The following is a 13975-nucleotide window of genomic DNA, read 5'->3' on the forward strand; positions in this document are numbered from 1 at the left end:
AGGTATTTGTGATTCTGAGTTCAATATATCTATGAGCCAGAGATTGCTAGCTACAACTTACGGTATGGTCATTATCAACTATCTATCTATCTATCTATCTATCTATCTATCTATCTCATCTATCATCTCTGTATATCATCAGTCTATAGAAAATATACAAGAAACTTTAAATGTAAAAAGATTAAAGGTTAAAGGTAAAAGGGTGGAAAAGATATACCATGCTAACCTTAATCCAAAGAAAACTGGAAAATTTATATAAATATCTGGAAAGTATATATGACAGCAAAAAATGCTACCACGAATAAAAAAGTTTATTTCATAATGATAAAGGGGTCAATTAATCAAGAAGACACAATAATCTTAAATGTTCATGTAACGTTATATCAATGCACAATTACTGTTAAAAGATTTTAACACCCCTCTCTTAATAATTCATAGAACTATTATGCAGAAAATCAGTCAGGCTATCGAGGAAAAAATAAGGGGAAATGAGTGTCTTATAGGTAACAAATAATTGGATCTTTTTTTTTTTTTTTTTTACCCATCCAGCCACAACGCCTTTTGATTGGAGAATTCAAACCATTTACATGGAGAATAATTATTGATGGCTAAGGACTCAACTAGTACCATTAATTGTTTTCTAGCTGTGCTTTTTTTCTATCATCCTTTTCTTCCTCTCTTGCTGCCTTCTTTTGTGAACTAATGATTTTATGTAGTGGTATGCTTTGTTTCCTCTTCCCTTCTTTTGTGAATTTATTGCAGGTTTTTGCTTTGTGGTTACCATGGGGTTTGCCTAAAACATCTCAGGTATACTAGTCTATCTATTCTGATACATTTACTTCAATCACATACAACAACTATACCCTTTATTCCCCCATTTTTTACATTATTGAAGTCACAATTTGCTCCTTTTATACTGTTTATTTATTAACAAATTATTGTCACTGTAGTTATTTTTAATACTCTTATACAATAGAGTTAAATGGTTCATAGTCCACCATATTACACTATTGGAATACTCTGACTGTATACTTATTTTTTGCCATGGGTTGTATATTTTCATATGCATTTATGTTATCTATTAGTATCTTTTCATTTTAGCTTGAAAAAATTCTTTCAGTATTTCTTGTAAGGCAGGTTTAGAGGTGATGAGCCCCTTCAGCTTTTATTTGTCTGGAAAAGTCTTTATCCCTTCATCGTTTCTGAAGGACAGCTTTACCAGGTAAAGTATTCTTTGCTGGCACTTATTTTAGTTCAGTACTTTGAATATGCCCTTCCGTTCCCCTCTGGCCTATAAGGTTTTTGCTGAGAAATCTGCTAAAATCTTATAGAGGTTTGCTTGTAGGTTAAAAGCTTTTTTCCCTTTTAAGATTCCCTCTTTGTCTTTGATTTTTGATAGTTTTATTATATGTATTTTGAAGAGGATCTCTTTAAGTAGAGTTTTTTGGGGGAACTATGAGCTTCATGAACTTAGATATCCAAATCTTCTCCCACATTTGGAAACTACTCAATCCACATTTGGAAACTACCAATCATTATTTCTTTAAATATTCTTTCTGTCCCTTCTGCTTTTCTTCTTCTGGAACGCCAATAATTCAGAGTGCTTGTTATGGTACTCTAAGATCACATAGGTTTTCTTCATTCTTTTTCATTTCTTTTTTTTTTTCTTTTTTTGTTCTCTACCGACTGGTTAATTTTTTTTAATGTTTTTTATTTATTTCTAGGAGAGAGAGAGACAGCATGAGCAGGGAAGGGTCAGAGAGAGGGAGACACAGAATCTGAAGCAAGCTCCAGGCTCTGAGCTGGCTGTCAGCACAGAGCCCGACGCGGGACTCGAACCCACGAACCGTGAGATCATGACCTAAGCGAAAGTCGGACACTTAACCGACTAAGCCACCCAGGCGCCCCCCGACTGGGTAATTTCAAACTTCAGGTCCTCTATCTTACAGATTCTTCTTTTGCTTGGTCCATTCTATTTGCTTCTTTTTAAAACATTTATATCTCTGATAAACTCTTATTTTGTTCATATATCATTTTCCTAATTTCGTTGAATTGTCTTTCTATGTTTGTGGCAGCTCACTGAGTTTCCTTTAAAACACTATTTGAATTCTTTCTATCAAGCAAATCACATAATCTTTAGGTCTTCGAGTTTGGTTAGTAGAAGATTATTGTGATCCTTCGGTAATGTCATGTTACCTTGATTTTTCACGTTCCTTGAAGTTTTACATTGCCATCTTAAAATCTAAAGTAGCTGTCACTTCCTCCAGTCTTTACTAACTGCTCACTCCCAAGTTTTCAAACTCATTTTTTTTTTCTACAACAGTGTGATGAAACTTCTCTTTTGCAAACCTGAACTTCCACAAAGGCTCTTTCATCTGTGGATGATTATCTAAGACAGTGGTTTCCAGGAGCTTCCTGACTATGGCTAAGAGGGACTGGAAGCAGTTCATGAGCCACTGCAGGGTCCTCAGGTGGGACTGAGGACTGTCTATTATCTGGTGTATGGGTGAGTGAGAATCGTTCTGGGTCCCTTGGTATATGGTGTTAGGTCCCACAGCTCTCACAAACATAACTTTTGTCTTATGAATGGACGCCAAATTGTTGTTGTTGGGTGAGAGATGTCTTTTGCCACAGGGATGCTAATGTGACTCTCAAATTCACTTCAGAAAAACCATGAAGGAACCAAATTAAGGGGACCAATGTCAAGACCCTAGTTTATGTTTTGTTTGCTTGTTTGTTTGAGTTAGGAATGTAGAATTGAGGAAGATTTGGATAAAGAATAGCAATTAGGGTACAAGCCTGTCAGTAAAGAGCAGAGTGATTAGATAAAATTTGCATCATGTGGTGACCTGTACATTGATGGCTATGTCAGCTGGATACATGGTTAAGTGTCCAGAGTTGTTGAATTTTTAGAGAAATAATCCTAGCAAGAAATCATTTTATTTTTACAATTTTTAAAATTTTAATAATATATTTATTTAACATGCCCAACACATAATCATTTGAACATGTAATCTATAAAAATTAAGATTTATTTATTTATTTTCAGGAATAGAACTTAGTGATTCATTACTTACGTATAACACCCACGGCTCATCTAACAAGTGTCCTCCTTAATGCCCCTCACCCTTTTAGGCCTTACCCCCATGCAGCACCCCACCAGCAACTGTCCATCTGTTTTCTGGACTTAAAACTCTTATGGTTTGTCTCCTTTTCTGTTTTTATACTGAAGTCACTTTATTTTTAAGTGAGACAGACTGTTAAGGTCAAATATTTGTCACCTGACTATTCTCAGTTTAGTGTCAAGTATTATAGATAGCAGAATTCATAGAAAAAAAGCTATTCATTTATAAATATAGCTTAAACTGCTCTGCATTGTGACTATTTTTCACAGTGGCATACACTTAAATGAATATTCACTTATTTAACAAACATGTACTAAGGGCATATTATTGTGTTAGGCACTGCAAAGTACACAAAATATATTTCCCACCGTTTCTTCCAATAAGTATATTGTCAATACAATTGAAACTACAAGATAAACCAAAATAATAAAAGTTTCAAGAATTGACGTAAGGCAGTGAATATCAAATGGATGGTGTAAACAGAAAATGTAATAAGAGGTGAAAGGAGAGAAGGATCACCAGGAGCAAAAGTGACCTGGGCGGTTCAGAAAGGATGAGAGGTTTAATCTAAGCCTGAATGTAGAAGGTAAACAGAAGGGAAGAGGAAGTATGATATAGTCTGCTAGAATGACTGCAGTGTGTTTGGTAAACGATGAGTGAACCATCAAGAATATAATACATGATTTATATTGGGGTGGGTAGATACAAAGGCAGGTAGAGCTAAACTGTGTAGTACCTTAAACATTAGGCTAAGGAATTTGAGATTTTCAAAGATCGTGTTCACATTTTTTACTGATATGTTAAAAATGGAATTTTGGGATGTTTTATGCAGAATGGATTAAGGAAGTAGAAAACAAGGACAGGAATATCATAAAAATCAATCAAAATAGTCCATAAGTAAATTAATAGAGACTATAGAATAGGATTTTGGTAAAAATAAAAGTAACAGTAAACTGAAAGGATTTGCTGATGTTTATATACAGCAGGACTGGAATAAGTTAAAATATGAAAACTAAATTTAAGGAAGTTTTAGCCAGGGGTTACTTGAGGCTGTTGCAACAAGTTTTTGAAATAACTGGTCTAGAGTGAGAGTTGATTTTAGTGAAAAGCAAAGTGCTATAATTTTGAACTGCTGAGTTTCAGGAGATGGCAAGATATCAGAGTGTAAATGCCCATCAGGCAGTTGAAAATATGTAAATTGGGTTCAGAGAAATATTTAAAGTAGAGATACAAATTTAGGAGTAATTCACATAATCTTTGAAGCCTCAAGACTGAATGGATTTTTTTTTTTTTTTTTTTTAGGAAATCAATTTGAAGAGTTAAAACCATGAATACTGGAAAAATCTTCACATTCAAGGGCTAAACGTGAAGCCAGCATTTATTAAGCCACTATGTACATTAGTCTAAATTTGTAAATGCTAGGTCACCTGGGTGGTTCAGTTGGTTAAGCATAATACTCCATTAGAGATATAGAGATAGAAATATAGAGATACAGATGATAGAGATATATATATAGAGATACCACATCTTCTTTATCCACTCGTCAGTCAAGGGACACATGAGTAGTGTCCATATCTTGGCTACTATAAGTAATGTTGCCACAAATATAGGGGTGCATCTATCTTTTCCAGTTAGTGTTTTCATCTTCTTTTGGTAAATATCCAGTAATGAAATTACTGGAACATATGGCATTTCTATTCTTAATTTTTTGAGGAACCTCCACACTGTTTTCCACAGTAGATACACTAATTTACATTCCCATCAATGACAATGCACAAGAGTTCCCTTTTCTCCACACTCTCGTCAACATTTGTTACTTTTCATCTTTTCTCCTGTTTTCATATTGCAACTATTCTACCCTATTTTGTGTCTCATTAAAGGATTAAACAGCCTTCCATTTGAGAGGTGTCCTGCTTTCCACTTGCACCTCATTTGAAATCATATTATTTTGCTAGAGTGTAAGGGTCTCAGATAGTGTGAGCATATTCAATATCAGAAGAGAGTCTGGAATCTTATTGACTACTTTTAGAGCCTTCTAGAATGCACATATTCTGGAGCAAGTAAATGAAAACAATCTGGAAATGATGCCGACTAAGGGAATCCATGAGATGAGGGGAAACCCTATAGACATTGCAATGCATAGGGAGACGTGTATAGAGAGACTTGAAGACCTCAGTGGAAGAGAGCATTTTATGGTGGGCTACTGGGAAAATGGTAGAAAGATTTTTAAAAATGTTTTAAATACAAATGATTTTTATATATGTGTCTCTTATGTAAACTGAAATGTTATTAAAAAAATCTCTGCCAACATTCTAGATAACTGCATTACTCTGTCAGTCTCTGTTCACTAGCATAAATCACATTGGGCTGCTTTAAAATGGAAAAAATTTAGCAAACTTTGTTTTAGCTTTTGAATTCACAGGAGGGATGTAATTCTTAGAGCAAAGCGTCAAAGATTTAATATAAGATAAACAATTCATCAAACTTAGTATTAAATATAACAGAGCTGCAGGCAGAATAGTTCATTTTAACATTAAAATACAATGAAGCACGACTTCTTCGAGTCTGATTACTCTGGCATGTGAAAATACTAAAGGCTCAAAAAATAAATAACACTTAGTTAACACTTGAAATGAGCAAGGAAAATATGTTGAGAATTTATAGATAGATTTTTCTGTCATTTATATTATAGTGTTATCTCTGTCCTCAGATAAGCAGAAGAAATAAAATAGTCATTTAAAAGCAGCTGTGAAAAACGCAAGGCCTGAGAATTTTGTTGTGTTGATTTTTGGAAGGTGAACAAGATCCTAATTCTTAGTTGTTTGTATCAGAAATAATTTGACATTTTTTTTTATTTAATAAAGAACTCATTGAGCACTTACTGTGTACTTGGCTCTGTTTTAGGTCCTGGGGTAATAGCAGTGATATAGGGCAGTTGAGAAAACAAAGCAGAAAAGGAAGTTTGGAAGTGGCAACTGGTAGTGATTTTGCGGCTCTGCATATGAGAGTCAGAGAGGACCTCACTGAACAGGTGGCAGTAGGACTCAGTCCTTCAGGACATGTGAGTTGAGCCATAAGCCCGGGAACAAACATTCCAGATGACATGAATAACAGACAAATGTGCTGGGGCAAAACATGCTTATCGCATTTAAGGAACAGGAAGTAAGTCACTGACGCTGGAGTGGAGTGATTGAGGGAGTCTGTCGAGATGACTGGAGAGATCAAGGAGGCCAGTTTGGTAGGGCTTCATAGATCATTAGTAAGTACTATGGCTTTCATTATAAGTGATATGAGACCTTGCCCTCAGAAGGATATGAAAGGAGAATGACAAGATCTGACTTTTATTATCAAAGGAATATTCTGGCTCCTAGGTTATGAAGAGATTAGAAAGAAATATGGGTAGAAACAGGGAGACCCTTTAAGAGACTACAGCAGTGGAGCACCTGGGTGGTTTAGTCGGTTAAGTGTCCGACTGCAGCCTAGGTCATGATCTCACCATTCCCAGGTTTAAGTCCCGCATCAGGCTCTGTGTTGACAGCTCAGAGTCAGGAGCCCGTTTAAGATTCTGTGTCTCCCTTTCTCTCTCTTTCTCTCTGCCTCTCTCCCACTTGCACTCTGTCTCTAGCTCTCAAAAATAAACATTAAAAAATTTAAAAAAAAAGAGAGAAACTACAACAGTGATTCATGTGGGAGATGAGCGTGGCTTGAACCATTTATGGTACCAATGAAGGGCAAAGGGGTGCAATTCTGGATTTGTTTTGAAAGCAGAGCTGACAGAATTTGCAGAGAAATTGGTTGTAGTTTGTGAGAAATGTCAAAATGACTCGAGGGACTTTAACTTGAGTAAATAGTTGGATAAAGTTTCTATTTCCTGTTATGAGAAAGATTGCAAAAGAAGCAGGTGTAGGAGGCAATAATCAGAAATTTGATTTGGTGTATCTTAAGTTTGCAATGCCTATTCAATTTCTACTAGAGTTGTTGAGTAGTTAGTTATACATAAGCCTCTAGATTTTAGGGACAGTGCCAAACTGGAGTTATAAATACGGAAGAGAAAGACATGTAAGTGATATTTAAAGTCACAGGGCTGGAAGTAGAAAAGAGAAGAGGTGTAGGAATGAATTTCAGGGCAATGGTAAGAGATCAGGGAGAAGAGACGAACCAGCAGGTAGACTGAGAAGTCAGATTGCAAGAAGTATTACATCATTATTAATAACTTTCTTTCTGAGGACATTGGCATAGGCTCTAGTGGCCCTAGATGGCTTTTTATTCCTTGTAGAATTCACCTGGTCACTTGCCATTTACCCATCACTTGCTCTAAATCTTACATTCAAGCTCTTGCTCACTTTCTCCTTTCCCTTCATGCCTGCATCACATTCGTTTTGAATATTCTTATTGTTAGTGCAACTTCATCTCACTATAAAATGCAGTTGTGAAAACTGTCAAAAGTAATTTGGGGATTTATCTGGTGAATCAAATAGGTGACCAAATTGGTTAATACTGCTTTTGATCAACTATCAGGCATGACTATTGAGTGATATCACCAAGTTTACTGTGTGGTTTATAGGGCATATCTAAAAGCAATGTCGGGGCGCCTGGGTGGCCTAGTCGGTTAAGCGTCCGACTTGCGCTTTGGTCATGATCTCGCGGTTCGTGGGTTCGAGCCCCGCGTCGGGCTCTGTGCTGACTGCCAGCTCGGAGCCTGGAGCCTGTTTCAGTCTGTGACTCCCTCTCTCTCTGACCCTCCCCTGCTCACGCTGTCTCTCTCTCTCTCTCCTAGAAATAAATAAAACAATAAAAAAAAAATAAAAAAAAATAAAAGCAATGTCAACAGGCATGTTCTAAAACATTTTAAGCAATGATATAATTGGAATAAATACATAATTTCCAAGAGGATTATTTTCAATTAACAATCATATAGCATATAAATTTAAGTTCTGTTAACTTGATTAACACCATTTCTTAACATTCTCTTACTTTATCACAGATATTTATACAGATGCTTAAAGTCTATGAACATATATATAGCCATAAATATTACCTAATTGAATCTTCATTTCCCAGACTAAGAATTTCTTAAACAAATCCTATTCTCATTTAAGATAATTATTTTATGGGCGCCTGGGTGGCTCAGTCAGTTAAGCATCTGACTTCGGCTCAGGTCATGATCTCACGGGCTCTGTGCTGACAGCTCAGAGCCTGGAGCCTGCTTCAGATTCTGTGTCTCCCTCTCTGTCTCTGCCCCTCTCCCACTTGTGCTCACTCACTCTCTCTCAAAAATAAATAAACATTAAAATTTTTTAAAAGGATGATTATTTTATCAAAAGCAATTGAAAACAATTATTTTAATGACTGAAGTTCTACAGAAACAAATCTAATAATATTTGCCCAGCTATTACAAAAATTGTTGATTACGAGCACCACAGACTTACAAACAAGCATCCTTGGATAGCTGGCTAATTCTAAGTTTGTAAAGGATGTATTCCCTGCAAATTATGCCAACTATTTGTTCACGGAACAGATATTTGTTAAATTCTAGTATGTTCCAGATCACATCACAATGAAAAGGGTTTGCTCCTTTAAGTCTTTCCAAGCACATCCTGAGATATGCATAAGGGATAGAGCCAAAATAGTGCTACTGACTTTCTCTATATTGAGCAGTCTCCTGGGGAGTTTTACCACATGGAGGACCTGCTTTGCGAAGACTAGAGGAAGACTGGAGAAGTGGCAAAGCTTAGAGTTACCCCCTTCAGGTTGCTGCACCCAGTCTCCGACCATGAATTAAGTACACTGTGACGCAGAATGCTCCCTCCCTTACTCAATGGCAATGGTCCAACTGCTATCCATGCCTCTGACTTGACCCATCTTCAGAGAGGAATAGGGTATAATGGAATAGTGTTCAGGTTTTTTTTAGAGGCTAAGTGCCATTGTTGTCCTATGTTCTGGTATATAAAGATGGGTTTCCTGTCCTCAAGATAATATTATTTTTTGAGGGGAAAGATAGATCTCTGAGCAATTACATCAGAACATAACTGTTTGGGTGGTATAAACTCAATGTACTCAATGGGCATCTGGGGGGAAAGCCTAAAGTTGCTGGCCTCACAGAGAAAGTGCTAGTGCTATTCAAAGAGATGAGTAATCTTCCACTAAGCTCGGCAAGATGAGAAAGATGTGAATTCTTGGGACCTCGCTTTTTTCCCTTTGGACCTTAATGCTCTAGCTATTCCTGCATTTTCAAACCTTCTTCGCTAGATTTGGCCTGACACTTCACTGTGAGTAAAGTCTAATTTTCATTCTAGGACTTTGCCTGTGAAATATTTTATAGTCTTTACCCCAGGGATCGCAATCATACTGAGGCAGAACATTGTAATTGGCCCACTGTTCCTCACTTAAACTTGGTGGCTGGCCCCATTCCTCTTACTAATGTTGACATTAATTGCCTGAAGGAGGCACACGATTTTTAAATGTAGGTTTACATGTTTCTCATTAGAAATAATAAGCTTACAATGTTTTTCATGTGTTTCACTAGTATGGTCAGCTTCGCATCCTCATGTGATATCACTAACTGCACCTTAGGCATCTTGTCAGAAAACTTCTCACCTGAAAAAGCAAAAGAATTTCAGTGGGTTAAATTGGAAGTGGTTCATCACAGGATAAATTAGACATTTAAAGAGTAAAATAGGACCAATGAATACTGTGCAAAAGAAACATGTTTCAGATCGTGCAGAAAACAGAATACTCTTTAGGGAACTGAGTTGGTTGAAGATGGGATTTTTGTCTAATGATCCTGAACTGTCTCTTTCTCCTTATATTTTGTATTTTTTATTGATTTTGTGTTTGTTTTGTTTGATTATTTTCCCAATTATTTAAATTCGAAAACTTAGTGCCATTTTTGGCTTCAAATTTCTCAATGTTCAGTACAATATGTGTAAGTATTAGAGAGCACGAAAATGTTGGCTTTCAAAGTCAGTAAGCCTGGGGTTCAGGTCCCAGCAGTACATGTAAGTGTGTCGGGGCGCCTGGGTGGCTCAGTCAGTTAAGTGTCTGACTTCGGCTCCGGTCATGATCTCGCAGTTCCTGAATTTGATCCCTGCATCGGGCTCTGTGCTGACAGCTCAGAGCCTAGAGTCTGCTTCGGATTCTGTGTCTCCCTCTCTCTCTACCCCTTGCCCGCTTACACTCTCTTTCTCTTGCAAAAATAAACATTAAAAAACAATTAAAAAATCTTAAAAGAGACTGTGTTACAATAACTAAGTTAATTGACTTGCTTAAAGTGGAAATACTAGTTACCTACTTCAGAATAGTTGAGATGATTAACTGAGAAATTCAAAAGTTTTCACAATGTAATCTCTTAATAAATATTTGCAATTAATAGTCTTCTCCATATATTTGCATTCATTTCTTCCAGTCTAGTTCCACAGCTCCTAGTTCAGCCTTATATGAATGTGTATCTTGTCTGAATTACTAGAACATTCTCTTCCTCTCTCTCAGAACTCAAATCTATTTGTACACAATTACCAGTGTAATTTTCCTACAGCAACTTCTATAAAATTACTCTTTTTTGTTGTTGTTTATTTATTTTTGAGAGAGAGTGTGTGGGGGAGGGGCAAGAAGAAAGTGAGACAGAGGATCCAAAGGGACTCCTGTGTTAAGAGCGGCAGGCCAATGCAGTACTTGAACTCATGAACTAGAGATCATGATCTGAACCGAAGTTGGACACTCAACTGACTGAGCCACCCAGACGCCCCTATAAAATTATTCTTTTAATCAAAGTACTGTTCACAGATTTCCAGTGCTTATGAAAAAAAATTGAATTTTTCAGACTTATGTTTTTGCTTTGTATTGTATTGAATATTTCTGTTGTTTTATTTCCCACTTTTTTATTCCATACAGTAATCTGTACATTTAGTTCTACAAACATGCTCTGCTATTTCCTTCCAGGCATTGCTCATATCATTCTCTTCATATGAAATGACCTCTTCTAAGATTTTTGGCTATTGAACTTTTATCTTTCTACAAGGACTAATTAAGGGGCGCCTGGGTGGCTTAGTCGGTTAAGCGTCCGACTTTCGCTTAGGTCATGATCTCGCGGTTCGTGGGTTCGAGCCCCGCGTCGGGCTCTGTGCTGACTGCCAGCTCGGAGCCTGGAGCCTGTTTCAGTCTGTGACTCCCTTTCTCTCTGACCCTCCCCTGCTCACGCTGTCTCTCTCTCTCTCTCTCTCCTAGAAATTAAAAAAAAAAAAAATTAAAAAAAAAAAGGACTAATTAAAATGCAAAATAGTTTCTGTGGTCATCTCTCTCTGAACTCCCCTAGCACAGGACTTATCACTTAATATTTGTATCATACTTATTATCTTACATGACTCAATTTGCTTAGTGGATTATAATCTCCCTCGAGGCTGACTTTCCCACCTATATCCTCGAGAGATATATAAATCAGTGCCTGTCCATAATGTCACACTTAACTTTTATTTAATAGCAAAAGTAGTCTAATTTTTTTCAAGTTATATCATTCCATCATGAAAATGAAGGCTTAGTTTCCTAATTAAAAATTTCTGGTTTATAGCCCAAAGATTAAGCATAATTTGCAGTTTTTCTGATATTTCCATTGCTAATCTCTGTTTGTATATTCTCTGAGGAAAGTTAGAGAGAAGTTTATTAATAACAAGAAATTTGGCAGTGTTCTGCTGTGGTCTCATTGTGGTCCACATTGTTTTCTGAGAGTCAGTCTCAGCCCTGTAATCCTCTCTAACCTTTAAAATTAAACTTGACTGGTATGTTTCCCTTTCCAAAGATTTTTACATGTAGTAAAAATACACATACGCATTGTATGCAGGTATTTTTTTTTAAGTTTGTTTATTTATCTTGAGAGAGAGAGAATCCCAAGTAGGCTCTGTGCTGTCAGTGCAGAGCCCTACACAGGGCTTGATCTCACAAACTGTGGGATCATGACCTGAGCCAAAATCAAGAGTCTGATGTTTAACCAATGGAGCCACTCAGGAGCCACTGTATGGAGGTAATATTAATTAATGTTATTACTAATGTGCATTATTGATATTGAAATAATTAAAATGGACATTGTTTCTTGCAATTGAAGTCGTAATTACAGAAAATAATAAATTTTTTTTTCCTTAAAATGTCTTGATTACAATGACTGAGAGACATTATGACTTAGAGGTACTATGAGGTAATTCTGAGTGTAGTACTGAGGTAAATTGCATTCATAATAAAAAAATTTAATTGGATTTTTGGTGTGAGCATGTAAAAAATACTGATGACTTTCTGATGCACAGTGGACATTATTTTTCAATTAAAGTGTGAAAAGATTACTACCTAGAAACTCAGTGTGATTAATCAGAGGACTTTTAAGTTGAAGGTAAGAAATTAGCATAAATTTATGATTGAGTGTCTAAATAGTAACCTTGTAACTGTTATTTCAACTGACTGAAGGTGATATTCCACTCTGAAACTCTTATGCCAGATCAGTAACCAGTATCTATCAGTGCATGGCAGAATTCAGAACTCAGGGAAAACTCAGGCCACCACGAAGTTTTAGTATTCAGTGTAGTAATAGTAGAGGCTCTTAATATTTCTAGAACTCTTACTGTATGCCAAACATTGGGCTGAGAGCTTTATATGCATGAACTCACTCAATCCTCATAGCAATTCTATAAAGTTTGTGTTACCTCGCTTTATACATATGGGAACGAAAGCATTTGTTCACAAGTCATGCAGACAATAAATCATGCAAGGTTAAATAATCTCGAAAGTCTTTGTTCTTAAACACCATGCTGTAACGGGGCAAACAAGGGGGCAATAATCTCAGGGAAAGATTTTAAATGAAGAACCCAGAGAGGGAGAATTTTGAGAATAGTTTCATATGGACATGAAGATGCTAGAATATTTTGACTTTCTGCTTCAAGTTAGTCTGGAGAATCTGATTATACGTAACCATTTATAATGACTCTAAGAACTAATGGGGCACCCTGGTGGCTCAGTCAGTTAGGTGTCTGACTTTTGACTCAGGTCATGATTTTGGCTTGGGTCATGGTCTCATGGTTGGTGAATTTGAGCCCTGCCTGAGGCTCTGTGCTGTGCTGACAGCTCATTCTTACTCCCGCATGCGCCTACACTCTTTCTATCTCTGTGTTTGATCCTAAGGATGATTGTGTTGAACTGTTTGAATGTATGACACCAGAGCAGATAATACAGCACTCATTATGCATAATGTGTGTGTCCATTAATGTTAAAAAATGGCATTTCAAAACATGTTTTCAGATGATAATATATTCATATAATTAAAAAAATAAAAATGTACTTGAAAAGTATACAGCAAAATACCTTCCCCCGTTCCTCACACCTATCCACCCAGTCCCTTCGCCAGTATGTCATTAGTCTCCCATGTGTCCCTCCAGAGGGACACTTGCCCTTCCACAGTTTCTCACAAAAGCAAATATCAGTAAGTATTTTCATCCACTCTCCCCGTTTCCACAAAAGGAATAGCATATTTACTATTCTTCACAAAGATCTTGGAGACATTTTTATAACACAGAGCTTCTTTATTTTTTTTAAATATAATTGAATATTATTTCATTATGTGAAATATCATAATTTATTTAACCAGTTCCCCATCGATGGGCATATGGGCAGTTTCCAATGTTTTGCAGCTGTTACAAACCATGCTGCGATAAATAGCTTTGTATGCATGTTATTTTGTACCTGTATACAAATATCATAGGATAAATTTCCAGCAGCAGAATTGCTGGTCAAAGGGTATTAGCATTTGTAATTTTGATAAATGTTGCCAAATCACCTTCCATGGAGGTTGTACCAATTTGCATTACCACCAGCAG

General features: G+C 36.5%; 1 protein-coding gene across 1 annotated transcript in view; it reads right to left on the reverse strand.

Moving 5' to 3' along the window:
* The window catches only part of PIK3C2G (phosphatidylinositol-4-phosphate 3-kinase catalytic subunit type 2 gamma), a 323071-nt gene that overhangs the window by 16506 nt on the left and 292590 nt on the right, over nt 1-13975 (reverse strand). Inside the window, exon 30 of the mRNA XM_039222254.1 lies at nt 9628-9722. Within this exon, the coding sequence (XP_039078185.1) occupies nt 9628-9722 (95 nt within the window). The remainder of the gene's footprint in view (nt 1-9627; nt 9723-13975) is intronic.

This window comes from Hyaena hyaena, unplaced genomic scaffold, assembly GCF_003009895.1.
Source record: "Hyaena hyaena isolate Hyena2069 unplaced genomic scaffold, ASM300989v1 scaffold_1089, whole genome shotgun sequence".
Classification (NCBI taxonomy): domain Eukaryota; kingdom Metazoa; phylum Chordata; class Mammalia; order Carnivora; family Hyaenidae; genus Hyaena; species Hyaena hyaena.